General features: G+C 41.9%; 1 protein-coding gene across 3 annotated transcripts in view; it reads right to left on the bottom strand.

Annotated features, from left to right (window-relative positions):
- Positions 1–25,231, bottom strand: part of LOC135218382 (uncharacterized) — a 230,388-nt gene extending 205,157 nt beyond the window's left edge. For 2 of the 3 annotated variants that reach the window (XM_064254668.1, XM_064254670.1), the window contains exons 1-3: positions 25,073–25,231; positions 11,869–12,007; positions 5,550–5,663 (exon numbers count right to left, since the gene is read on the bottom strand). In XM_064254668.1, coding sequence (XP_064110738.1) covers positions 5,550–5,663; positions 11,869–11,964 — 210 coding nt within the window. In that variant the 5' untranslated portion in view covers positions 11,965–12,007; positions 25,073–25,231. Of the gene's footprint in view, positions 1–5,549; positions 5,664–11,868; positions 12,008–12,123; positions 12,235–25,072 lie in introns of those variants that run through there. The other variant, XM_064254669.1, reaches the window with a different exon arrangement.
- Positions 25,232–25,631: the final 400 nt, after the last annotated feature.

Below are 25,631 nucleotides of genomic sequence, written 5' to 3'. Positions count from 1 at the left end.
CCTGCAACCACTAATAAACTGGATATTGGGGAGGATCTACAGGCTCCTGTTGCAATTCTAATTCCCCCACGGTGAACTACATTCAAAGTATCTAATCTTCTTGTAGTTACTGAAGAGTAGATTTCTGACCCATATGCCAATTTTGAAGCAACCATTGCTTTATAAACATGTAACTAGTGCTTTCTATGGGCACCCCAATTAATATGACTTAAGACTTTCTACACATCTAAGGCCTTCATGCATTTGACTTTGAGGCTCTTGAGAAGAAATTCCCATGTTAACTTGCTATCAAAGATGAGGCCTAAAACTTTGTTTCCTGTACACATGTAAGTCTCTGTCCACTGAAAAACAGATCTGGGTCTGGATGCACCCTTCTGATGCGGCAGAAATACATAACGACAGTTTTGGCAGAGTAAAATTTAAAACCATGCTCAGCTGCCCAACTGTTAACTTTATAGCAAGTGAAGTTTTCGCTCTGCAACAGACATTTTAAATGCAGCACACGAAATAGATAAATCATCAACAAACATTGTTGACATTACATCTTTGAAATTTTCAAGGCTATCCCATTTATGGCTAAGGCAAACAGAGTGACACTTAACACACTTCTTCGTGGTACTCCTTCCTCTTGTTCTTTCAAATTAGACAAAGTACTGCCAACTCTGACTTTAAAATAAAGGTTCTTTGAAAAAAGCTTTAATAAAAAGTGGTAGTTCACCACGCAGACCAATTTCATGCAAGACTTTCATAATTCCATGCTTCCAAGTAGTATCGTAAGGCTTTTCTAGGTCAAAGAAAACTACTACATAATGCTGCTTGGAAGCAAATGCCTGACAAATTGCATTCTCTAAACATATCAATAAATGATATAATTTTCTTTGATTCTAAAAACCATATCAACCTAAAATTTACCATTTTTCCATTATTTTACATAAACAGGATGTTAATAAAGCTATTGGTCTATAGCCTGTGGGGACATGAATCTTTCCCAGATTTGACAAAGGATAAAACTCGCTATTTCCCAAACACTAGGGTAATCACTCTCCTTAAAAATTCTATTAATAATACATAAATTAGAAAATTTGGTTTCCTTTGAGATATTCTTGATCATTTCATATAAAATTTCATCAGGTCCAGGTGCAGTGTTTTTACTGTTACTAAGAGTTAATAAAAATTCCTCCATGGTAAAAGGCATATTATAAGATTCAGATTTAAAAGAAGTAATATAAAGTGTTTCAGACTGCTAACACTCTCCCTGTAGAATGGAGAATTTTCACCCCTGCTTGATATCTTTGTAAAATGTTCAGCAAAAACATTGCTTTTGAGCCAGTTATGAAGTCACCATTGACTTTTAAAACAGGGAGGGGACTAGGATTATACTTTCCTGCTATTTTCTTAATAACAGCCCATATCTTGGTTGTAGGTGTTTTCTAGGTAATTGCTGACATAAAAATAACCCAGGATTCTCATCTTGCATGTTTTTTTTGCCATCTGAATTTGGCTAGAGCCTTGTTAAAGGAGATCAAGTAGCATTCACATCAATGTCTTCTGTACCTAGTAGAAGCTGCTCTCATGGCTTTATTTTGCATTGAACATTCCACCATGGAACAGGTTTCTGATGTAATTTTCCACATGTTTTTGGGATTGCCTTTTCTGCTACAAACATAAAAATCATTGTTAAATAGAACACTGCTTCTCCTATTGTTGGCATATCTTTTGCATCTAGTTCAATATAACTAAGTTCCTGGAAAAGGGGCAAATTTGCTATATTAGTACACCACCTAGGCATTCTGTATACTGGATCATATTTCTCAGTTCTGATGACAATTGGGAAATGATCACTACCGTACAGATCATCTAACACCTCCCAGTTGAAGTCTATGAATGTATCAGAGCTGGTGATGGATAAGTCAATACAAGAAAATGTACCAGTCTGAATGTGAAAATAGGTGGGTTTTTCAGTATTCAAAAGAGTCATATCTGAATTTTCTACTGATGATAATACGAGGTTGCCTCTTTGATTTGTTAAAATGTCACCCCAAAATTCATGTTGGCCATTAAGGTCTCCCAGTACAAGAAATGATCAAGGTAGCTTCATACAACTGCGTTAACTGTCGTTCAAAAATTGGGTTATTAGGAGGGAGATACAATGAACAAATTGTGTGTGTCTTTTTTAAGTGAATTTTAACAGCTACAGCTTGTAATTAAGTTTGCAATGGTATTTTTTAATGTGCAATATCTTGTCTTACAAGAAGAGCACTTCCCCCCAAATTTCCCTGTAAAGGGAATAGGGAGTGGAACGCAAAACACTCTTAAGGAATAAGCATTTTGTTGTTGCTTAACATGGTCTCTTGTAGAGCTAAACATACTGGGTTATGAGTATTTATCAAACATAATAGCTCTTCTTATTTAGTGCAAAATCCCTAGCAGTTCCATTGTAATATAGCAAGAATGTATCTATTTACTAGAGGATGATTCTCTGTTCAAGATCGCTCTGTTATGCTTTTTCTTTGTAGATGACATTTGAGTTTTGTGATGGACTTTTGGTACAGTTCCAGATGTTGATGGAGTACTTAGTGGGTTGTTTGAATGTACCATGTGATCACTTATGATGGTATTTGAAGCAGCAGTATCTTCGGCCCTTGTAGTATCTGGTTTATCATTTTCAACTAGTACAGTTTTATTGTCTAAACCAAGCTGATCTGAGGGTGACATTGTCTTTCTTAGGTTCTACATATGTTGCTGTGTTGTAAGATGGAACAGTGGGATATGATTGATTATTTCTCATTAATTCAGATATTCTACAAGGGTCAGCTGAGCCACAAGATGATGTGGGTTTGCTAATTTTTTTTTCTGACTTAATAACTTTTTCTGTGGATGTATCTCCTTTCTCAAGGTGCTTGACTTTTGATTCAGGCATTGTTACAGATTCTTCACTTAAGGTCCTCTTGTTGACAATTGTCCCAGCATCCATTTTTTCTTCTTTATCTTCATTAGACTTTTTGAAATTCAATTTCTTTTGTCTTTCCACATTTCCTTTTAGTACATCAGCAAATAACTGCTGGGTGTTGAATTTCTGCAAAGTCTTTTGTCTTGCCTTTTCAAAGGTAATATGGTCTTGAGTCTTGATACAAAGTGTTTATTTTTCAACGACATAACTGATACATGACTTATGTGCAGTATTATGGTCTCCCCCACAATTAGTGCAGCATTGAGTAAGTTCACAATGCCCATGCTCTTTTCTTCCACAGTTAATGCATATAGCTGGTTCGTTTCTTTCTTTTTTCCTACATGTTGTAATCAGATATGTTGTAATCAGATAGCCAAACATTTGGCAATGGAAACATCTTCTAGGAGTGGGAATATACTGTCTAACTGGCAGGTAAAGCCATGCAGCTTTCAAAAATTTAGGGAGTCTCAAACAATCAAAGGTGATTATTAAAGTAGGTGTTGGATGTAATATTCCCAATACTTTTTTCTTCACGTCACATCAACCACCTTCTGATCTACAAATTCTTTTCGGAGTGTCCTCAGAATAATGTAAAGTACTATACACTACTCCTTTAGATCGATTCATTGTTTTGTGAGGAGTGCATTTTGCTGTGCTTCCTTCTACAGCATTAATATAGTAATTTTCTACTTTCATCTGGTGATGAAACTTCTATAAGCAAGCTTCCTTCACCTTGAGAGGCTATCTTTGGTTCTCTGCCAATGCATTTCACAATATCCAAGGACACCAAATATATGCTGTTCTTTTATGTTTTTGTCAAGGTCAAGAGAAAGATATTTATTGTAAGTGTCAGGTTCTTGAGATCCAAGTAAAATTCCAACATCAGGATTAGCATTCCTATTTCTATTATTAAATCTACTATTCTTTCCTCTGTTCTGGACTACATAAAGGCTTGTAGTAACAATCAAAGAGTCTGTGTTGTTTTTATTGGAGGAGGTTGGGGATGGCAAGGGGAGGTCCTTATCCAAGCCTAAGGTTCTCAATGGTGCCAAAGAGTCAAGGGTCCAGGGGACATTATATTAGAAAGACTAGTCATAAGAATTACAATTAAAAAAAAATACACACACACAACTACTGCTTGTAAATGTTAAGAAAGTATCGTGGATCAGTCAGGTATTGGCATTCTCCACCAATGGCACATGTTAGAGTTGACTCCCAATAGTCCACCCCATAGCCTACCCTTTCGGGATAGCACCATTATGAATGCAGTGGCCCAGGTATAAACCAATCTGCCTCCTGGGAGTTCAGCCCCCGCTAATAGGGACTGACTCCCACTCCAAACATATTGGTGGGCTTCCAGACAAAAACCAAGAGTCCCATCCCCAAACACCAGGCCCCCCTAGATTCCGATGGGCTGATCCATGAGATGGTTCTGCCCTTAAGATAGTATGTAATGGGAAAATCCCATCACTAGCTCTTGGGTCCAAACCATATCAGGTGGCAGCTCAACCACCACAACTCCCACAATTATCTTCAAATGCAAACCCTTCCCAAAGCACAATCCCTTTTCAAACTCACCTAAGCAGTAAAATTTTACAAAAAGTGGAAAATTCCATAAAATTATTCCAAATATATATTAATACATGAGACTCACATTGAGGGGGAAGTAGTAAAAGAAGTAGGAGGGCTAATGATAGGAGAGATGTTAGATAAAAGAGGGGAAAATAAAGTAGATTTCTTTGCCTCTAAAGGCAAAGGAGTTGCCTCAATACTAGATTTACTCTCGGCTCTAGGAGACGCCTTTCATTTCCTATCCTTTTCCATCTTTTCTCAAAGTTCTTCCAAGCCTGATCATCTAAATTCCGACACAATTAAATCTTTATTACATTACTTTATTACATTCACGCACTTGGAGTGCGGATCGTAAAACAACTTAAGCATCTTAGTTTTGCAGTCCTAACTGCTAATAAACTAGAGTCTGACATGCTAACACTCAATCTTATTTAGCTAAATGAAAAGCTCAAAAGCAGCTAAGAATAACAACCACCAAACAAGTACTTCACCAAATATACCTATGAAATGAAAAGGCGATGAAAAAACAACTGCAAGGACCATCCATGTTACTCCGTGACCGGCAGAAAACAAACTGACGACAGTTAGCTCAACAGTACAGGGTGTTCCCGAAAGTGGGAGGGTCTCTTATCACCTACACTAACAATGGCAGCACTGTCACCACCTAATAATTTCAATTTTTGATTGGTAAGAAAGCTTACAGCTATGTAATTTTTTGGTAGTGGAATGTTTACATCCAGGTAGGTGGGGCGGGTCTCCCCACCTACCAGACAGTAGCTACTATCTAACCATCTTGTTCAAGAGTTTTAACGGCCGTAATCCAGCTTTGCTGTAAGCATATTTCTACTGTATAGGACCGAGGATTTGTATAATGAGTAACAAGAAATATTTAAATATTCAGCACTTGACCTAGCTACAAACCTACTACAAACATTATTCACCTCAACTCAGTTATATAACAGTACAGCAGACAACTTCACTACTGCTAACAAACCCATGAAGTATACATACAGTTGATTATCCTTACCTCACTTATAAAATTGAAGCTTGCATTAACATATTCGTACATGGAAACAGTATTGTAATACATCTCCCATGGAAAAGCAAGCACACATCCTTCGATGAATTCTCCAGATACATGCTAGAAGTATAAAAAGGACATTTTTCAGAACAAATCCCTTTATTTTCTCAAGTATTACATTCAATAAAAATACAGAACTGAAGGTTAGATGTATAGCAAGACTATAAATGTATTTTGTCAAGTTAATCAGGAAAGGAAATTTCTTTGCCATCATCCATCAGCAGGCAAAGTGAACACCTGTTGTACGTAATCACACTTTGGACCCTTTTAAAGTATAATAAAAAAAGACCACAGTTAGACAGATCAAGAAAAACTACTAGGATACACAAAAAGGGGAGTGACCCTAGCTTGCATGGCCACCATAACCCAAGAGTTGACTTATTTTACTTAGTACGGCGATCTGGTTAAATTAAACAATTAATAATAACTCTAACAATAATGATAGTGGCGCCGTGGCAGAGTGGTCTAGTTCATCAATGGACAGGTTAAGCAACATTTGGTCAGTCATTGGATGGGTGACCACTTTCTCATATATTGATTCCTTGGGAAAGGATCTTTACCACAATTTTCTCAGTCTACTTAGCTGTAAATGAGTACTTATTCCCGATGGGGTAGGTCCAGCTATGGGTTAAATAGCAAAACTCAGCAATGATGGAAAGAAATGAAAGATCAAACGACAACAACGTAAATGGATCCTCTGGCAACAGAGGAGCTTCACACGGCAGCCAGGTATACAGCCCAATTGATGAGGAGGGCAGTAAAGTACTTGGAGGCCATCATCCAGCAACTGACCACCACAACAACAACAATAACCAGCAACCTGAGACTGGAGCTACAGAGGCAAACCAGAAGAAGAAATATGGAGATGCAACATCAGAAGCAACTCGATGGAAAGAGGATACAGCAGAAGGTTGGTCAACATCTGGAATGGGAGAAATAACACCCCTAAAACAGAACAGAATCTGGCAGACCAAGTAACAAACATAAAGAAAAAGAACTGGCTCTCCATAACAGAAAGAGAGGAACTGGAAAGAGAAATAACACCCAGCAACTAAGGGACAAGAAGACAAACTAAGAGACAACACCACAGAAGACAACAGAAATGTTTAGCTACCAAACAACAGCACACACAGAAACACTGAAGATATAACAGAGAGGCCGGAATGGGTGGGAAAGATCAGACAATGGATGAAGTCAGATACAGAAAGAACAAAGATCCCCTCTATGAAAGTCTACACACAAAGAAACTAAGGGAAAAACAAGTGAAGCTAATGAAATAATGAGACTAATACACACCACAAGTATCACAGAAACAAATAACCTGACATATATAAGGGATACAAACACTAACACCACCATCAAAACCAACCCAACAGAAACCATAACAACAACTGCCTTGGAAAAGGCATCTGGAAAAACAAATCATGGTGATGTGACCTGACTTTAGTAAACTGAAAGAGATCGTAGAAAAGAGGCTAAGAGGAAGCAAGAAAACAAAAGAACTGAACGAGAAGTACCAAAGTACAGGAGAAGGGACTAAACAACACAATAGAAGATATAAAATAGAGGCTTAAAGCCAAAACACTTAAGATCCAATGGTACATGAACAGGAATAAAGGATACCAACAGAACAAACTCTTCGGAACCAAACAGAAAAGACTATAGTACAGCCAACTAAGAGGGGATGACAACCACCAGGAAATTCCTGAAGCTGAACCGCGTAAGAGACTCTGGGAAAATATATGGATCAATCTGCTATCAGACAACCAACGTGCAACATGGCTCCAGGCAGAAGAAATGGGGAGAAAAAAACAAATATTCTCTGAGATCTCAACACCAACTAAAAAAAATGCCCAACTGGAAAGCCCAGGTCCCAATGAAGTCCATGGATAGTGGCTCAAAAACTTCAAGGCGCTATACTCATGAATAGCAGAACTACTCCAGCATTGTATCACAAACCATCATGCATCCAAATGGATGACCACAAGGAGAACATCCTTAGTACAAAAAGACAAGAACAAGGGAAACATAGCAACTAACTACAGGTCTATCACCTGTCTGTATGGTAAGAGCATCAAGGAATAGAAACCTTGATCCAGATTGTTAGAATTGTATCTGGGGACATCAGGATGGATATTGGAATAGAAAAATGTGCCTTGGCCAACATACCAAAAGGCAAAGTAACAAGGAATTGCATCAAACACATAAATGAGACAGGATACAAGTACCTGGGAATAATAGAAGGAGAGGATATAAAACACATACCTGGGAATAATAGAAGGAGAGGATATAAAACACATACCTGGGAATAGCAGAAGGAGAGGATATAAAACACAAAGAGATGAAGGACATGATCAGCAAAGCATATATGCAGAGACTTAAGGCAATACTCAAGTCAAAACTCAACGCCAGAAATACAATGAAGGTTATAAACACATGGGCAGTAACAGTAATCAGCGCAGGAGTAGTGGAGTGGTTGAAGGTGCTGAACTCTGCAGCATAGAATAGAAAACTAGGAAACACATGACAATACACAAAGCACTGGGGCAACATCTGAAAACCAGTGAAGACAAGTGGCTAAGGAGTGCAAGAGAAGGACTGATAAAAGTGGACGAAGGCCCAGAAATATACAGACAGGAGAATGACAAACAGAACAGAGGAATGGCACAACAAACCAATCCACAGACAGTACATGAGACAGATTAGAGAACAGGCTAGGGATGAAACATGGCAATGCTACAAAGGGGAAAACTCAAGAAGGAAACAGAAGGAATGCTAACTGCGGCACAAGAGTAGGCCCTAAAAACCAGATATGTCCAAAGAACAATAGATGGGAATACCGTCTCACCCATATTCAAGAAGTGCAATACATATGAAAAATTAGACCATAAACCAAATACCAAGCGAACGTCCAGCACTTGGACAGAACCAGTATCAAAAGAGGCATGATTCAGTAGCAAAAGCCCTCTAATGGAGCCTGTGCAATAAACACAAGCTACCTTGCAGTAATAAGTGGTGCAATCACCAACCTGAGGGAGTGATAGAAAACGATCAAGCAAAGATTCTCTGGGACTATGGTGTCTGAACAGATAGGGTGATACATGCCAATAGACCAGACGTGACACTGATTGACAAAATCAAGAAGTATGTCTAACTCATTGACATCAAACTAGAAGAGAAAGAAAAAGATTGATAAGTATCAAGACCTCAAAATAGAAATAAGAAGGACGGGGGATATGCAAGTAGAAATTGTACCCATAATCATAGGAACACTATGCATGACCCCAAGATCACTGAAAAGGCACCTGGAAAAACTAGATGCTGAAGTAGCTCCAGGACTCATGCAGAAGAGTGTGCTGCTAGAAACAGTGCACACAGTGAGAAAGGTGATGGGCTCCTAAGGAGGCAGGATGCAACTTGGAACCCCACACTACAAATACCATCCAGTCAAATAGGATAACTGTAATAATAATAATAATAATAATAATAATAATAATAATAATAATAATAATAATAATAATAATAATAATAATAATAATAATAATAATAACAACAGAAAGAGGTTTCTTGCTACAGAAACATTTTTACAAATATGATAATTTTATAATAAAATTATGTTTTATTCATACTTAACAGGCAATTATTTAGATGTTACTCAGGAGCTGTAGGATTCCTATGTATGGCAGACTAACTTTCAAATTTTTTCGGTGGTGCCACCATCGTTAGTGTAGGTGACTAGTTACCGCCTACTTCTGGTAAACAGGTATGACATCATCACACCTCTTCAAATGGATTTCGGCCACCAGCTCCACCTGTGGGGAGGAGGTAGGGCTTGAATCAAATAATTGCTTGGTAAGTATGAATAAAACAATTTTATTATAAAAATATAATTTTTATTCAGTCTTACCAAGCAATTATTTAGTTGATTCCAAATTGGAAGGTGGAGGGTAGTAGAGATAACACATTCTGAGATAAATAAATCATCAGAAGGGTTACAGAGTGAAAGCATAGACCATTATGCTTGTCATACCTTACCTTGAAAGTGAGTTAATGCAGGAGAATACTGTCTCTGGTTGGCGCTCTGCTTACTTAGTAGAGAGAGTGGTAGCTAGACCGTGCGTCTCCTCTACAAGTGAGAGTTCCTTGAAGTCTTGGGCTAACCGCTGACTCAACAAGGAAACAACAAAATACAAATGCCCTTGCCCTGGGTGAGAACCAGATACACAAACAAAACAATATGGAGTCACATACACCAAAAAACTTTAAAACCATAACCAAGACCCTCGGTGCCCAGTCGACTGGAGGGTACTCCAGGTACTAAGTACCTCCAAACTTCCCAAAGGCTTGACAACCTTCATACAAGGTGAAAATTTAAAGGGACAGACAACTCCTTCTATGTTGCTTTTCCTAACACAATGCCAGCAACGGATAAAGGACATTGATAACAAAGCCCAAATCCTGGGCTATGAGAAGGGTTCTTCGAAGGCCTCCATACACTGCTCCCTCGATAAGGCCTGAAGGAGCCAATCATCGAGGCAAAGGGATATCTTGATTGAGATGGAGCCAATTTGCCAGGGAAGCCAGGACTCTGGTCAAAACTTGGGGGGCCGTCCAAGACCGAAACATAGGGCATGAAACTGGAACACCTTGCCCTCAATAACAAACCTGAGGAGTAGGCTGTCAATGAGACAAGTGCGCTTACTAAAGTAGGCCTATCTGCGAAGGGCATAGTGTAGCCCTCCCTCAGCATTGACGATCCAGGGCTCTGCATCCTTTTCTTCCCAACGCTACCACAAGAGGAGTCTGGCTCCTACATAAGTAAGGAGAACATTGTCCTCCCTTGAAAGCGGAAGGTCTGGAGGTGGACTTCTTAATGGCATGTGGTGTGAATCGGACATTAGATCTTGGTCTAGAGTGGGCCCTTTGCCTGCCATCACAAAAGGGATGCATCTATAGAGGTGTTACTGTCCTGCTAAAGGAAGCCATTTCCAGGGCACCTACAGGACTGGGTCAAAAGATCCTGGGTACTCTTCTTTTGAAGATCGGAGGCAATACCAAGTACTGTATCCCGCAGAAAAAAATGACGACGACCAAAGGGAGAAAACAAGCGCCGATCTTTGTGAAGGAGTCACTCCCTTAGAAGTGAATGAACACCAAAGCTTCCTTTTCTTCAGTATGCCCATAGCATAAAGAGAAACTAACTCTTTGGAGCCATCCCTGATCCCCTTGTCTATATAAGAAAGTAATCCAAACCAGTCTGTGGCAAAATTCTGTCAAAACAATGCAGTCTCTGATCTTACATGCCAGAGCACCTACTGACCAATCTAAACAAACTCATCACCTCGAACACCTTATACAAATTTTTTAGATGAGATAACTTTAAAGCGGAGAACATGATCTTCGCAAAATTAAACGTCAATGAGCGGAGAACATGATCTTCGCAAAATTAAACGTCAATCTTCGACCTGAATCTATCAACCCCAAGAAGTCCCCCAGGGAGGAGGCAGAGACTCCCACAGAAGGAACTTCCCCTGTGGCATATCTCCCCTGGGAAAACAAGCCCCATAATACAGGATTGCTGATAAACAAGACTGCCAATAACTGAGGACTGCCTTTATTCAATATGAAAAACAACAGGGACTGCTTGTACTCAATATAAAAAAACAATACATAAAAGAAAAGATCCCACTGGGAAAAGCGAGTTTAATGGCAGTCAGGCAAGAGCTCACAAAAACAGATCTTCATCACATGGTAGCTGAAAGCAAAGTGTAATGTTTACACCCAAGGAGGAGGGTTTCCCCACCTACCGGACGGTAGTTACTGCCTAACCACTTTGTTCAAGAGTTTTAATTAATGGCCGGGTTCCAGCTTTGCTGTAAGCAATTCCTACTGTAAAGGACCTAGGGTTTGTATATTATGTAAGAACATGTATCTCATTATTATTACCATGAGCTGAAGTTAGGCTGATAGGTCTGTCATTCCTTGGTACTATCTTAGAATAATTCTTCAATGCTAGTCCAATATTTTGTAGTTTCCAACCTTTCACTTTTTTTCTTGGCCCAAGAATGCTAATTCATGAATTTGATCATCCTTGGGTGAATCCCATCAGGACCTAGGGGCTTACTGAGAGACCTTACAGAGAGAGAGAGAGAGAGAGAGAGAGAGAGAGAGAGACGAGAGAGAGAGACGAGAGAGAGAGAGAGAGAGAGACGAGAGAGAGGAGAGAGAGAGAGAGAGAGAGAGAGAGAGAATCATAATACACTACCTTCACATATTGCTGTGGATCAAGCTTGCACGATAAATCCAAGCATCTATCTCCTTCTGCTTCTTCTACAGCCTCTTTTACACTTGAGTTCCCCATTTTTTCTTCTTCAGGGGCTACTGGAATGCATTACAGTATAGCACTGAAAAAAAAAAAACATGAAAATCAACAATACTAAAATGTTTGAAAATTGAGATAATTTGCATTTTTCCTATACTGTATACATATACAAACCTTGGGTTTTTTATAAGGATATACCTTTGACAACATTTGGTACAGTTGTTGAAGCTTGGTAACAAAGTAGGTAGTTAAAGGTGGCAGGCTCAGATGACTAGCAGGGTACAATCCACTCATCTGTTGGTAACCAAATCACTTCTTTCTTTCTACTATACGTAAGGAGAAAAGCTGGTATGGTTAAGAGGTGGGATTATAATAAATAACTTCAGGTTTGTACATCTATGAAAAATGTAAATAACAGTAATCTAAAATTAGTGATCTGTTCCTATATGAATACCGTACAAACCTCCTTTCATATGGAATCTTACTGAATGAACTAATAAATCATGAAATTAAAGCAATAAAGCTAATTAGTACTAGAGCATTTTAAGCTATTCAGTGCTTATGAAAATGCAAAGATGGAGTTAAATAGCAGGATAATAGGATTAAGAAAATGAGGTGAAAATCTAAAGACGGGACATGGAGAAAACTACACAGCTGCACTAAGAAGTAACAGTCAGAGAGGGTGGACACCAAGATGGAAGATAGGAAATGGAAATGGACATAATGTAAAAGGCAAAATAATGGGTGCGGCTAGGGGCGATAATAATGTTCAGTCCTCAAGATTCCTCAAGAAAATGGAAACTTTTACTAAAACAGAGGGGTCCAAGCCTTAAGCAGGAAGACCTGGCAAAGGAACTAACTGTGGCCCCTAAGTGAAGAAACTGGAAGGACCTCATCTCATCAGACACAGACTATAAACTTTGTGATCTAATGAATAGTGGCTCTGACCATAGATGCCTCTTGGATAACATCATCCACAGGAGATGCCCTCCTTTACTTGGTAAACACCTGCTGTAAATTTTCTGATGGCACCAGACATCTCCAATGTTGTCCTGTGGGAAAAGTCTCTCTCTCACAAGATATGCTACAGCCTTAAGACATGAAACATGAGATCTTTATATATTAATAAAATAAAACAAAAACATAATCAAAACAAAACAAAAGAATTGCTACTGTGAATTTCAAATTTAAGCTGCTGCAAAAGTAGAAACTTATAGCTATGTAAGAAACTATGTAGTTACTTGGTAAGTTACTTATATAAAACGAGAGGTGCTCTCTTAAAGCATGATGGGACTTCTTGTGAGCACCTTCAAAGACTCCCCTTTTCTTCTTCCTAAGATGGAGCAAAAGATGAGGAGGAGGCTATAAGGAAAAACTTGACAAGGAGGAGGAAGAGGAAAAGGATGAAAAAAGGTATATGCTTGCATTTCTTTACTGCACTCTGTCTGTGAGTCAATTTTCCAGAACTATTCATAAGATGTGGAACGGGATCTTGTAGCCGTTCTCGATCACTTCGAGTGACCAACTGTTTGCCCCTCTTATCCTCCATGCTTCTGCGAAGAGAGTGAGTCTCGCTCCGACCGGTGTATGAAGGGTAGATAAGTCATATCTTTCCCCTGGGTTTTGAGGGGGCTCTGCCTCTAGGGAAACTCCTCCCCCGAGTAGAGGCTCTCGAGGAAGCCCTGCCACGAAAGGGCTTATAATTCTTCCTGGAAACTTGTGTGGTTCGGGAAGAGGACTGGGCAGCAGGACGTTTCGAGGACTGAGATAATAGGTCCTGCGTCGCTTTCTCTTGAAGATTAACTGACAGATCTTTTACCATTGATTGAGGAAAAAGATGAGCAGAAAAGGGGGCGAACAACAGTTCTGCTTTCTGTGCAGGCGACACTGACTTAGCTGTAAAGCTGCAGTAAAGTGTGCGTTTCTTTAGGACTCCCGACGCGAAATGGGATGCCAGTTCGTCGGAGCCATCCCTCACTACCTTATCCATACATGACAAAATACTTGACAATTCCTCTAAGGAAATAGAGTCTGGGCTCCTAGACTGCATATCTAGGACCCCCAGACACCAGTCAAGGAAGTTAAAAACTTCTAGTGTCTTGTAAATCCCCTTGAGATGGTGGTCTATTTCCGACATCGTCCAGGATACTTTCGCTGATGGAAGGTAAGATCTTCTAGGTGCGTCCACTAAGTTGGAGAAATCACCCTGAGCAGAAGAAGGGATTCTCAATCCTGCTTCTTCTTCTGTTTCATACCAGATTCCTGCTCTTCCACTAAGTTTTGCGGGGGGAAGAGCAAATGAAGTCTTGCCCTTCACCTTCTTGGATTCCATCCAATCGTGAACCCTTTTGAATGCCCTTTTAGTGGAGAGCGAAATAGCCATCTTAACAAAGCCTGGTGTCTTCCTTGCCTTCAATGAAGTTAGTTGTGAAGGCGGAGAGAGGAACTGGAGCTTGAAACTTGTTGGGAAAATGAAATTTTCATTATTAAAATGAAGTTTTATTGTATACTTACCGAACAATTATAGAGCCGTGATTTCCACGAGCGGCAGGATACTAAATTCAAATTTAGCGCGTCGGCGTCGCCAACACTGGTGGTGATGACGTCATCTCCCTCCACTCGCGGGAGAACCAGGTACAACTGCCCAGGTGAATCCAATTCTTTCTGCCCGTCCGTCCACCTAAGGGAGGAGGGTGGGTATAATCATAATTGTTCGGTAAGTATACAATAAAAACTTCATTTTAATATGAAATTTCATTTTTATTGTAGTGTCTTACCGAACAATTATAGAGCTGATTACACATTTATGGAAGGTGGGATTCAGTGGACCACTAGTATTTTAAATGGTTACATTTATTGCAATACAGTAAACACTCAAGGTGTCTGTTGTACCTTACCTTGTAAGAGAGCTACAGCAGACTGTTACTGCCTCTGGTCGGTGCTCTTCTTACTATTGTAGAGGAATTGGAATTTGACCAAAGTTAGCCTCTACAGGAGTGGAATTCCGTAGTCAAGCGAGTCAAGGCTGACTGACGGAGGATAGTAACAACAAAGATTGCCCTTGCCCTGGGCTAAGACCAGAAATTCAATCATACAAAACATTTTGTCACCAACACCAGATTTAAAAACATATATACCCAACCATTGTAAAATCTGACCTAACAGACTGGTGGAGTATCCCAGGCTACTCAGTACCCCCAGCTTCCCTTGAACTCGACAACCTATTCAAGGGTGAAAAGTTAGCATAGAGGTGACGACCCCTGTGCCGTTTCTCCAACACCATGCCAGAAACCGCCACCGGACCTAACGTTTTACAATTCTCGAAAACCGTTTCTATCTCTTTGAGATAATGACTCGCAAAAACCGAATTCGATCTCCAGAACGTGCTCTGAAGAATCGAAGCTAAAGATAAATTCTTTCTGAATGCTAAAGAAGTTGCCACTGCTCTAACCTCGTGAGCTTTAACTCTCAGAACGGAAAGATTGTCGTTCTCGGACTGCGAGTGAGCGTTCCCTGATAAGCTCTCTAATAAAGAACGATATAGCTTCTTAGAAAGAGGACGAGAGGGATTTTGAACCGAGGTCCAGAGCTTAGAAGATTGTCCTCTAATACCCTTAGTGGCAAACAGATACTGCTTAATAGCCCTGACTGGACATAAGAGCCTTTCTTCCTCCTCATGTCCAACCAAATCAGATAAGTTCCTTACCACAAAACTCCTCGGCCAAGGATTAGAAGGATTCTCATTTTGGCTAGAAAGGTCAAAGATACCGAAAATACAGCATTGCCTTGAGAGAAACCGACTCTTTTGTCTAATAGCGTGCAATTCGCTGCACGCTTAGCAGAAGCTAGTGCAATAAGAAAGAGTGCCTTCTTAGTCAAGTTCCTGAGTGAAGCCGACTTCAAAGGCTCAAACGGTGGACCCCATGAGGAACTTAAGCACCACATCTAAGTTCCAAGCCACTGTATCTTGCGGGAGCTTAGTGGTTTCGAAAGACCTAATGAGGTCCGACAGATCTGAATTGGAGGAAATATCCAAACCTCGATGTCGAAAAAACCGAAGAGAGCATGGCTCTATATCCTCTGATCGTCGAAGGAGCCAGTTTCTTAGAGTTCCTAAGAAATAGAAGAAAATCTGCTATTTCTGTTAAAGAGGTCGCAGAAGTAGAGACTTTTAGCACTTCTACACCACTCTCTGAAGATTCTCCACTTCCTTGATAGAGTTGTTAGAAGACTCTCTCCTACAACGAGCGATAGCTTCTGCAGCTCTTCTTGAAAATCCTTTCGCTCTGACAAGATTCCGGACAGTCTGAACCCTGTCAGAGCTAGAGCGGACAAGTTTTGATGGAACCTCTTGAAGTGAGGTTGTTTGAGAAGCCACTTCTCTGGAGGAAGAAGTCTGGGGAAGTCTACTAACAACTGGAGAAGGTCCGGGAACCACTCTTTCCTGGGCCAAAAGGGAGCGATTAACGTTAGCGTTACATTGCTGTGCGACATGCACTTGTTCAGCACCTCTCCTTATTAGACCGAAACGGAGGGAATGCATAGCTTCCAGACCCGACCAATCCAACAGCATTGCGTCCACCGACCAAGCTAGAGGATCTGGGACTGGAGAACAAAAGAGAGGAAGACGGTTGTTCCTTGATGTCGCGAACAGGTCTATTGACGGTCGTCCCCAAAGGCGCCAAAGTTTCTGACAAATCTTGTTGTCCAAAGTCCACTCCAGAGGTAACACTTGCTGTTGACGACTTAACTCGTCCGCCAGGACGTTCATCTTTCCCGGAACAAATCTCGGGACTAGCTGAACCTTCGCTTCGTTTGACCACAGGAGGAGATCCTTGGCTACTTCGTACAGAGAGAAAGACTGAGTCCCCCCTGTTTCCGCACGTACGAGAGAGCCGTGGAGTTGTCGGAATGCACTGCCACTACTCGACCTTCTACTAAGCTCCGAAACTGTCTGAGCCCCAAGAAAATTGCTAACAGTTCCTTTACATTTATGTGGAACTTCTTCTCCTTCTCCGACCAAGCTCCTGAAGTCCGTTGATTTCCCAGTAGGGCTCCCCAACCTGTGTCCGATGCGTCGGAAAAGAACTGTAGGTTCGGGAGGATGGGTCGTAAATCTAACCCTTCTTCCAACCTTGCTCGAGAGAGCCACCACCTTAGGTCCTCTTTTATTTGATCTGTGACAGGAAAGGTAATCGAGTCTGGTTGTGTCTTCCTGCACCAAGAGGCTCTCAGGAAAAACTGCAGAGGTCTCATGTGCAGTCTTCCCAACGTCACAAATTTCTCCACTGACGTGCAATTTGCCAGGAGCCTCATCACTGATTGGCAGAACTTACCTTTTTGTCCAAGAACTCCTGAACTGTCTCCAGACAGCCTTGAACCTCTTCGGGGACAGAAAAAAGCCCGAAAAACTGAGCATTCAGAATCATCCCCAAATAAAGGATGCTCTGAGATGGAACCAACTGGGACTTCTGTTTGTTGACCAGAATTCCTAACTTCTGGCAAGATCCAGAGTTGTTCCAAAGGTCCTTCATGCACCGACTCTCTGATTCCGACCGGAGAAGCCAATCGTCCAGATAGAGGGAGATTCTTACTCCTAATATGTGTAGCCAGCTTCCTATCGGGGATAGAACCCTGGTGAAAACTTGAGGAGCGGTCGCTAGTCCGAAGCAAAGCGCCCGAAACTGAAACACCTTGCCTTCGAACATGAACCTCAGGTACTTCCGAGATTCGCGATGGTATCGGAATGTGAAAATAAGCGTCTTGCATGTCCAGAGAGACCATCCAATCCCCCTGTCTGATGGACTCCAGAACCGACCGAGTGGTCTCCATATGAAATTTTGTTTTCTGGACATGCAAGTTCAGGGCGCTCACATCCAAAACCGGCCTCCAGCCCCCTGATGACTTGGGAACTACAAAAAGGCGATTGTAAAAGCCTGGAGGAAAATCCCCTTCTATCTGTTCTATCGCTTCTTTGAGAACAAGCGCTTCCACTTCTGCGGCTAGCGCCAGAAATTTGTCTGAGCCCGGAGAGTATGCCTGGAATGGAATTGGCACAGGTGAGAGCGAGGGAGGTGAAACGAGAGGAATACGATAGCCGAACTTGAGTACTTGCACTACCCAGGCTTCTGCTCCTCTGTTTTCCCATTCCTCCCAAAACAGAGCCAGCCTGGCTCCCACAATAGGTGCATGAAGAACCGAGCTTTCATTTGGAAGGTTTGTTAACCTTGGCCGGGCCAGGCCTTAGACTGAGGTCGCAATTCGATTTCGGCCGAAAGAAGCGCTTGGGTTTTCTCCCTCGAAAAGGCGCTTGGGCCAGAGGAGAAACCGAATGGAACAGTCTCCACAGGAGCTTTAGGTCTCTTAGTAGACTGTGCCAGTAAAATCCGAAGTAGATTTCTTATCTAGCGCAGACGAAATTGACAACACTACATCGTCTGGAAAGAGGTTATCTTTCACAAAAAGGAGCAAACAAGAGAGCAGACTTCTGTTGGGACGTAACCCTTTTAGAAGCAAAGGAGCACCAAAGTTGCCTTTTCTTAAGGGTACCAAAGGCGATGAGCGAAGCTAACTCATCACATCCATCCCTAATGGATTTGTCCGCACAGGACAGAACACCAATCCAATCCTCCGCTAACTCCTGAGAAAGAGAAGGACAGTCTTCGATCTTGGCCGCTAAAGCGCCATAGTCCAATCAAGAAGCTAAAGACTTCCAAAAGTTTAAATTGATTCTTTACAACGTGGTCCAACTCAGGCGCTGTAAAGAAAACTTTCGCTGCGGCGAAAGCAGATCTTCTAGAGGAGTCGATTAAACTGGAGAAGTCTCCCTGGGAGGGAGGCAGAAAACTCCCAGAGAAGGAGCTTCCCCAGTTACATAAAACCTATACCTCTTACGAAGCAGCTTAGAGGGAGGGTAAGCAAAAAGAGCCTTCCCTAAGTCTCTTTCATAGACATCCATTTCTCCGTCTCTTTCAACGAATGTCTAACCGCTTTAGATAGAACAAGTTTTTGGGAGGAGAGGGGTCTGAAGTTTTCCTCCTCATCAAAAAAGTCAAAGTTGGGGAGCGCGGAGCCGCTTTCTCAAAATAATCTGGATAAGATACCAGAAGAAATCTAAGGAGACGTGAATAACACGAGAGGTGATGTGAATCCTCCTCCTCTACTTCTTCTTCATTCTCCGATACCGCCGAAGAAGTAGACGGAACTACAACCGGATCTGAAGGTTTCGAACCACCCTTGGACTCATTCATCCAGTTGGTTACATCTCTAACTGCTTGCGCAAAGGCGCCAGAGACGAATCAAAAACAGTTAACGTAGGCTTGGAAGAGCCTAAATGTTCAGCAGGCGGCGGAAAAACTACTTGCGCCTCGCTCGGAGCCGCCGAAATTCGAGGCGAAACAGGCGCATCAGGCGTAACAGACGAAAAAGCGCCTAAAGAAAAACCCTTAGAACTGCTAGCTACAGCGCTAAAACCACAATCTCTACTAGTAGATGGAGCCGAAAAAGGCACAGATTGAGGCGACGAACGAGCCGCTAACGGCCGAGGCGCAACCCTACTCTCAGGCTCCTTATACCGCTTGACTGGAGGAGGCGAAGAATCGGCGCCTGAACGCCTCTTTAAGGGACGCGAAACGGGCGAATCTCGCCAAGAGCGCCGTGCGACCGGAGACGAATCGCTTGAATCATTTGAAAGGCGTCTGACCGCAACACCTTTCCAACGCTTAACCGAGCCCTGTTGAGGCGCAACAGGCTCAACAAGAGAGGCGCCTGTCTGTGGGCAAATCCCGATCGACTCCCTTGGACTTCCGTATGTCTTCTCCCCGGTGCGGGGGAGCTGGACAGTGACCTTTGTCTAGGAGACGTGTCAGGACAGACAGACGCACCCTCAACTACACTCTTACCTGAAGCCGCTTTCTCCAAAAAACGTCTTAACTGAATTACCAAGTTGCAAAACCGTATTCGCTCAGTACCGAAAATTTTCTGATCTAACCTCGATCCAGACTGGCAATGGTGTCGGAAGAAACTACACGGGAAGCCGGAGAAGTGGGATTAGTAGGAGGAATAGGTGTAGTTAAAGGAGACATAACAATTTGAGGAGAAACAGAAGGAACAGATGCATCGCAAGACGAAGCAGAGCTAAGTCTACTTTCCCTAAGCGCTGCTTTTCTAATTCTGTCTTTAGCTAATTTCTCCGAGTATGAACTAAAAAAACTTCCATTGAGAATCAGTCCAATCACTACACTCGTTACATGTTCGATCTGCTGAACAAACCTGTCCCCTACACTTAACACATTTAGTGTGAGAATCATACTCTAGCTTGGATAATCTAGTTTTACATCCTGAGATGCAAAACCTAACTCCCGACGAACTAGAATCCGACATGGCAACGCCTAAATAAAAAGCAAAATAACAACAACGCCAAAAAAGAGTACTTCACCAATTCCGAAGATCAAATCCACAAGAAAAAAGCGAAGCAAAGTCATCCAACCGCACCGACCACCGATGTTCACCGGACGCCGGCAGGAAAAGAATTGGATTCACCTGGGCAGTTGTACCTGGTTCTCCCGCGAGTGGAGGGAGATGACGTCATCACCACCAGTGTTGGCGACGCCGACGCGCTAAATTTGAATTTAGTATCCTGCCGCTCGTGGAATCACGGCTCTATAATTGTTCGGTAAGACACTACAATAAAACAAGTCTTTCAAGAGGTGAGTTAAGGTTTTATAGTCCGAGGAGGATGAAGCTGCAGGCTCTTCCTCATCTTCAGGACCAGGGTCACTTGAAGATTCTTCTTCTTCCAAGGGAACCGCAGAGGTACCCTGCTTCGAGCGAGAAGAGACTAAACTCTTATGTCCCGAAGGAAGTTTTGAAGAGGAGATTCGGGTATGTCCTCCTATCAACATTGAATTTCTTTCAAGTTCCTGCAGAGGAACGTCATGCGGAACGTCCTGGAGAGCTTCCTCTTGACGAGCGTCCATATAGGACTTTTGTCGAAGGCCTTGAAGCATAGGGCCGCTTACTCGTCTGAAGAGCGTCCTGCTCCATATTCCTTAGAGCGTCTTGACGCGTAGGACGCTTAGCGTCCTCATCCGCATCCTGGAGAGTGTCCTGATGCGAAGGACGTCTTCAGAACCCGCATCGCGAGCTTCTTGCCGAGTAAACCGATGCTTGTGTTGTCGAGCGTCTAGCAAAGCATCCTCACGAGCGTCCTGAAAAGTGTCCCGACGAGTAGGGCGTCGAGCTTCTCTAACAACGTCCTTGCGAACTTCTTGGCAAGCGTCATGATACATAGGACGAAGCGCGTCATCAATGTTGTCCTTAGAAGCTTCTTGGCGAGTTTCTCGATACTTTAAGCTCCGACCTTTTCGAAAGGCGTCCTCATGTTCTGCATGACTGGACTCTTGTTGTTTCGAAAACCTTACGTTCTGAGAGGTCTCCTGAAAGACCGCAGGTCGAGCGTGCTGAAAGGCGTCTTTACGGGGATCTTGCCGAGTGTCCAGACGCTTAAATCCTTTTGGAGGAGCGTCTCGACGAGGAGAGACCTTTACAGAAGTGTCTTGGAAAGTTCTATGGCGATGGAGACTCTCCTTCCGTTCTCGAAACACAAGATTATCCTCCTCCGACTGAACGCCGCCGGAGCGAGTCCTCTGAACGTTCTCCAACTCCTGACAAAGACGACGGCCGCCTGTGCGACATCTAGCGTCTTTGTCGCTTTCACCGATACTTCTAGAGACTCTATCAAAAGGAGCGCTTGCGCGTTCCTGAATGAGTCGGCGAGGTCTAGAAGGCGACAAAACAGGAGAGGACGAAGAACGAGGAGAAGAAGAAGGAGAACGCCTGGATTTCTTGACAGGCAGCCATAGATCCTTCTTACGATGACGTGATCTTGTCTCTCTCTTTGCGAAAAACACAGCCAATTATTGATGTAACGCTACTAGGGTCTCTTTAGATGGAGATGATCCATGTGAAGGACTTATCCAGTGAGAAGAAGATGGGCGAGGGGACGCCTTCTTCTTTCCCTCAAGACTAGAATCAGGACGATTGGAGTATACATCTACCTCCTCTTCACAAGAAGTCCTAAATCTCTTCTGCGGGATACTGTCTTCGAAGTCTTCCGGGGAAGAATGAAGCGAGGAGGAGGACGTTCTTGATCTCCTGATGAAGCGTCCTCTTCTCTAAACCCTCTCTTAAGAGGGCGGGAAAGACGATGGCCGCCTGTGTGACATCTTATGTCCTTACCGCTCTCGTCTTGAGAGGCTTTCCGAGAGCCCCACCCCCGTTGAGGTGAGGACGTTTCGGAGGAAGAGAAGCACTCTTTCAAGATTCGAGGCCGCGCACGACCATTGGCAGCCTGGGAAGCATCCTCAGGTTCTGCCGAAGGGACGCCAGACCGGTGTTTAGTTCCCGTAACCCTCCTTCGGCTTTCGACTTGTCCATTCCCTATGTCCTGGGAGTTCGACAGAGGTCTAAACCTGGAGGCGTTATAGGACCGGTCTGACGCCCCCTCCACAACACTAGGGGCACCATCACTATCACTGCACTTTTGCACATTAGATTGGAGCGCGAGCACTTTCGATTCAAGGTTACCAATCGACTCCATAATTGTAGTAAGGGCATTATCTTCAGAAATCACTTCATTGCCCGAAGGCAAAATTACAGGGTTAGGCGTAACAGAATCTACATTTAGGTTAGACTGAGGGACTTTATCACCCTGACTTTTGACAGAAGCACTCCTGGAGGAAGACCTCCTGATTCTGTCACGTTCAAGCTTACGTATATAAGAGTCATACGCCTTCCATTCAATATTAGTCAAAACCTCACATTCTATACACCTATCATCCAATAAGCAAACATGCGCTCTACAATTCGTGCATACCATGTGAGGGTCTACCGAGGCTTTCGGTAGCCTCACCTTACACTCTTTTACACCGCACACCCTGAAACTAGTAGAACTAGATCCAGACATCTCAATCCAAGAATAGTCAAAGCCGAACGCAAATCCAAACCACAATAGCGTATGCCAAGTCACAAAGCCAAGTCCAAAAAACCAAAAGACAATCAGAATACTTAAGTGACCAAAAGAAATTTTCAAAATCCTAAGCGGAGGTAATGGAAACATGTGTTTACAATACCGGCGACAGAGAAAATCTGAGTAGAAAATGGGAATGGTTCCTGATGCCCGCCTCCCAGCGGCGGGAATGGGTACTAACCACCTGGCTGACCACTGCGTGTGCCGGGAGTTTTGAAATTCTGTCGGACGTCAGAGAATACAGCTATATATATATCTGGCAGGTAAGTGTCATGAACAAATTATATTTTCAGAAACAGAGCACACACTTAGACATATGAAAATTACATTTTCAGAAACAGAGCACACATTTAGACATATGAAAATTAGGTTAATTATTTTTAAACCAAAGATGCAATGGGTAATGGTTTAAAATAACGAAGTGGATATTGTCACCACGCAATGAAAATAATTTCAGCGGCACTTATTCTCACCGCACGCTCTTTTCAACCATTGGCCAACAGGTGTGGCCATTTTCACTTCATGTTTGGCTAAAATTTTAGCAAGAAAGGTGAAATCTTCTTAAAATTTGATTGATACTGCAGTGTTTGAAGACTTTAAGTCTCTCATAACCTTCATGGCATTGTTCCAAAATCTTTGATGAATAATCTGTAGAAGTCTAGGAGCAACAGCTAAGATCTGTCTGTCTCTTGGAGGAATAGTTCCTCCAAGGTCTGTCTGTCTTTCTGCAAGTATGAAAGACAGCATGCGATAGATCTCTCAAGGGAGTCTCAATCCTCTCCACACAACTGAGCTATTCACCTTACAATTGCCATTAATACGAGTAACCACTCTGAACCAGTAAGATAAAATGTGCCTAACAGTTAGTATATCATCTATTAAAACAAATAGCATTACAGTAACTGTAACTAGTATACTGTTTATGATAGATCAGTGGAAACAAAAAGTGGAGTTTGAAAAGCAATAGTTACTACTTACAATAGTTCAACATTTTATGATAAATTTCAGTATAAAAGCACTGCTAAAAAAGGCAATGGGGAAATGGCGACACCCATAGACCAAAGGTTGAAAAGAGCGTGCGGTGAGAATAAGCGCTGAAATTATTTTCACCGTGCGGTGACAATATCCACTTCCTTAAAATAAATGTTACCAACTTGGTTAAACTCTTGGTAAAAGTGAACAGTAGGTACTAGGCAAATGTGCTCAAGTTAGATGACTACCTATACTCGTTTTTTTCCATCTGTCCACCAGCATGTGGTGTTTGCGTATGGTAACACTGCATCCCGGGCTTTAGATACCTAGTTTCATTCAGCTTACGTTCAACAATAATAATAATCCTATTTAGAATATTAACGGTGTAATTCGCAGACAGTAAATTATTAAAACACTTTTCAGTTGCAAATGTGTGCCCAGATATCCTTTTATTTACCTAAAACTTACACATAGCGCATCTAGGTATCAAAAGCTCGGAACGCAGTGTTACCATATGCAAACACCACAGGCGAGTGGACAGATGGAAAAAAACAGAGTACCTAGATATAACCTAGTCTATAAGGCTAGGTATGTTTATACAATTCATAACCAGTGGCCACATTAATCCAAGGCTGTAAGCTACTAGTATATAGGTAGTAGGTAGGTAAGTTATACCTAAGCCTAGGCTTAGGTAATGAGAAATGCAACGCACCCTTAGGTAGATAGCTAGCCTATAGCCTACGTTAGGCTGGAGAATCTTGGCCTACCTATTCATTTAAGTTCTGAAACTTGGTGAAGTACTACTAGGCTACCTAGCTAGTATAGCTAGGTTTATACAAAGTACCTACTAGGCTAGTAGCCCTAGTACTACCTACCTAGGTAGCCTAAACCAAATTAGGTAGAAAAAAAAAACCATTTGCAATTATAAGGTCGTCCATTCAAATTTTACCAAGGTTGATATGGAGTCGTAACAGCTCGTATGGCTTTGCCACGTAGGTCTAGGCCTACTCTAAAGTGTACCTACTAACTTGTTGCTTTAGCGAACTCATCAATCAGGCTATGACAGACTACCTAGGTAGCATACCTATCTACCGGTAACATTTGCATACAACATGAAGGTAATGTGTAATGTCAGTTGTATCTTACCCGAAGAGTCTGAGTTTCTTCGTTATAATACTAATCTTCTGCTTTCACCATCTCATTGCATATTGCATCTTGTCCGACAGCGAGCAACTGCAGATATCCCACAAAGCCAATGTTTACGTTTGACTTGACGTCGTTAACGTCATGAGGATGAGGAACTGTCACTGAGATAGATAGATAGATAAATAGATAGATAGATGGAAGTTTATTGACCACAACATTATAACAGTTATATTAAAATTACGTACAAATTCTTGAGTACTGTATAGTCCAAGAAAAGGACAGAAAATGCGCATAAGAATCTTGCGATTATAAATTAGTAGGTACCTACATGAGACACTTGAACCATATTATAAGGTAATTAGGCTACAGTATTCTAACTTATAAAAATAACACTTTAAATACAGCTACATAAAAAACAACCATTTAAGTTCATTATAAATACAGCTACATAAAAAAACAACCATTTAAGTACAATCCTGCAAAATATAGAACTATGAATTGTACTCTTAAAAAAGAAAGACAAAAATATAACATCTAAAATGCAGGACAACACTTTTTG

This window comes from Macrobrachium nipponense, chromosome 9 (genome assembly GCF_015104395.2).
Source record: "Macrobrachium nipponense isolate FS-2020 chromosome 9, ASM1510439v2, whole genome shotgun sequence".
Lineage (NCBI taxonomy): Eukaryota > Metazoa > Arthropoda > Malacostraca > Decapoda > Palaemonidae > Macrobrachium > Macrobrachium nipponense.
The sequence above is the reverse complement of the archived record's forward strand: the minus strand, read 5'-3'. Positions and strand labels throughout refer to the sequence as shown.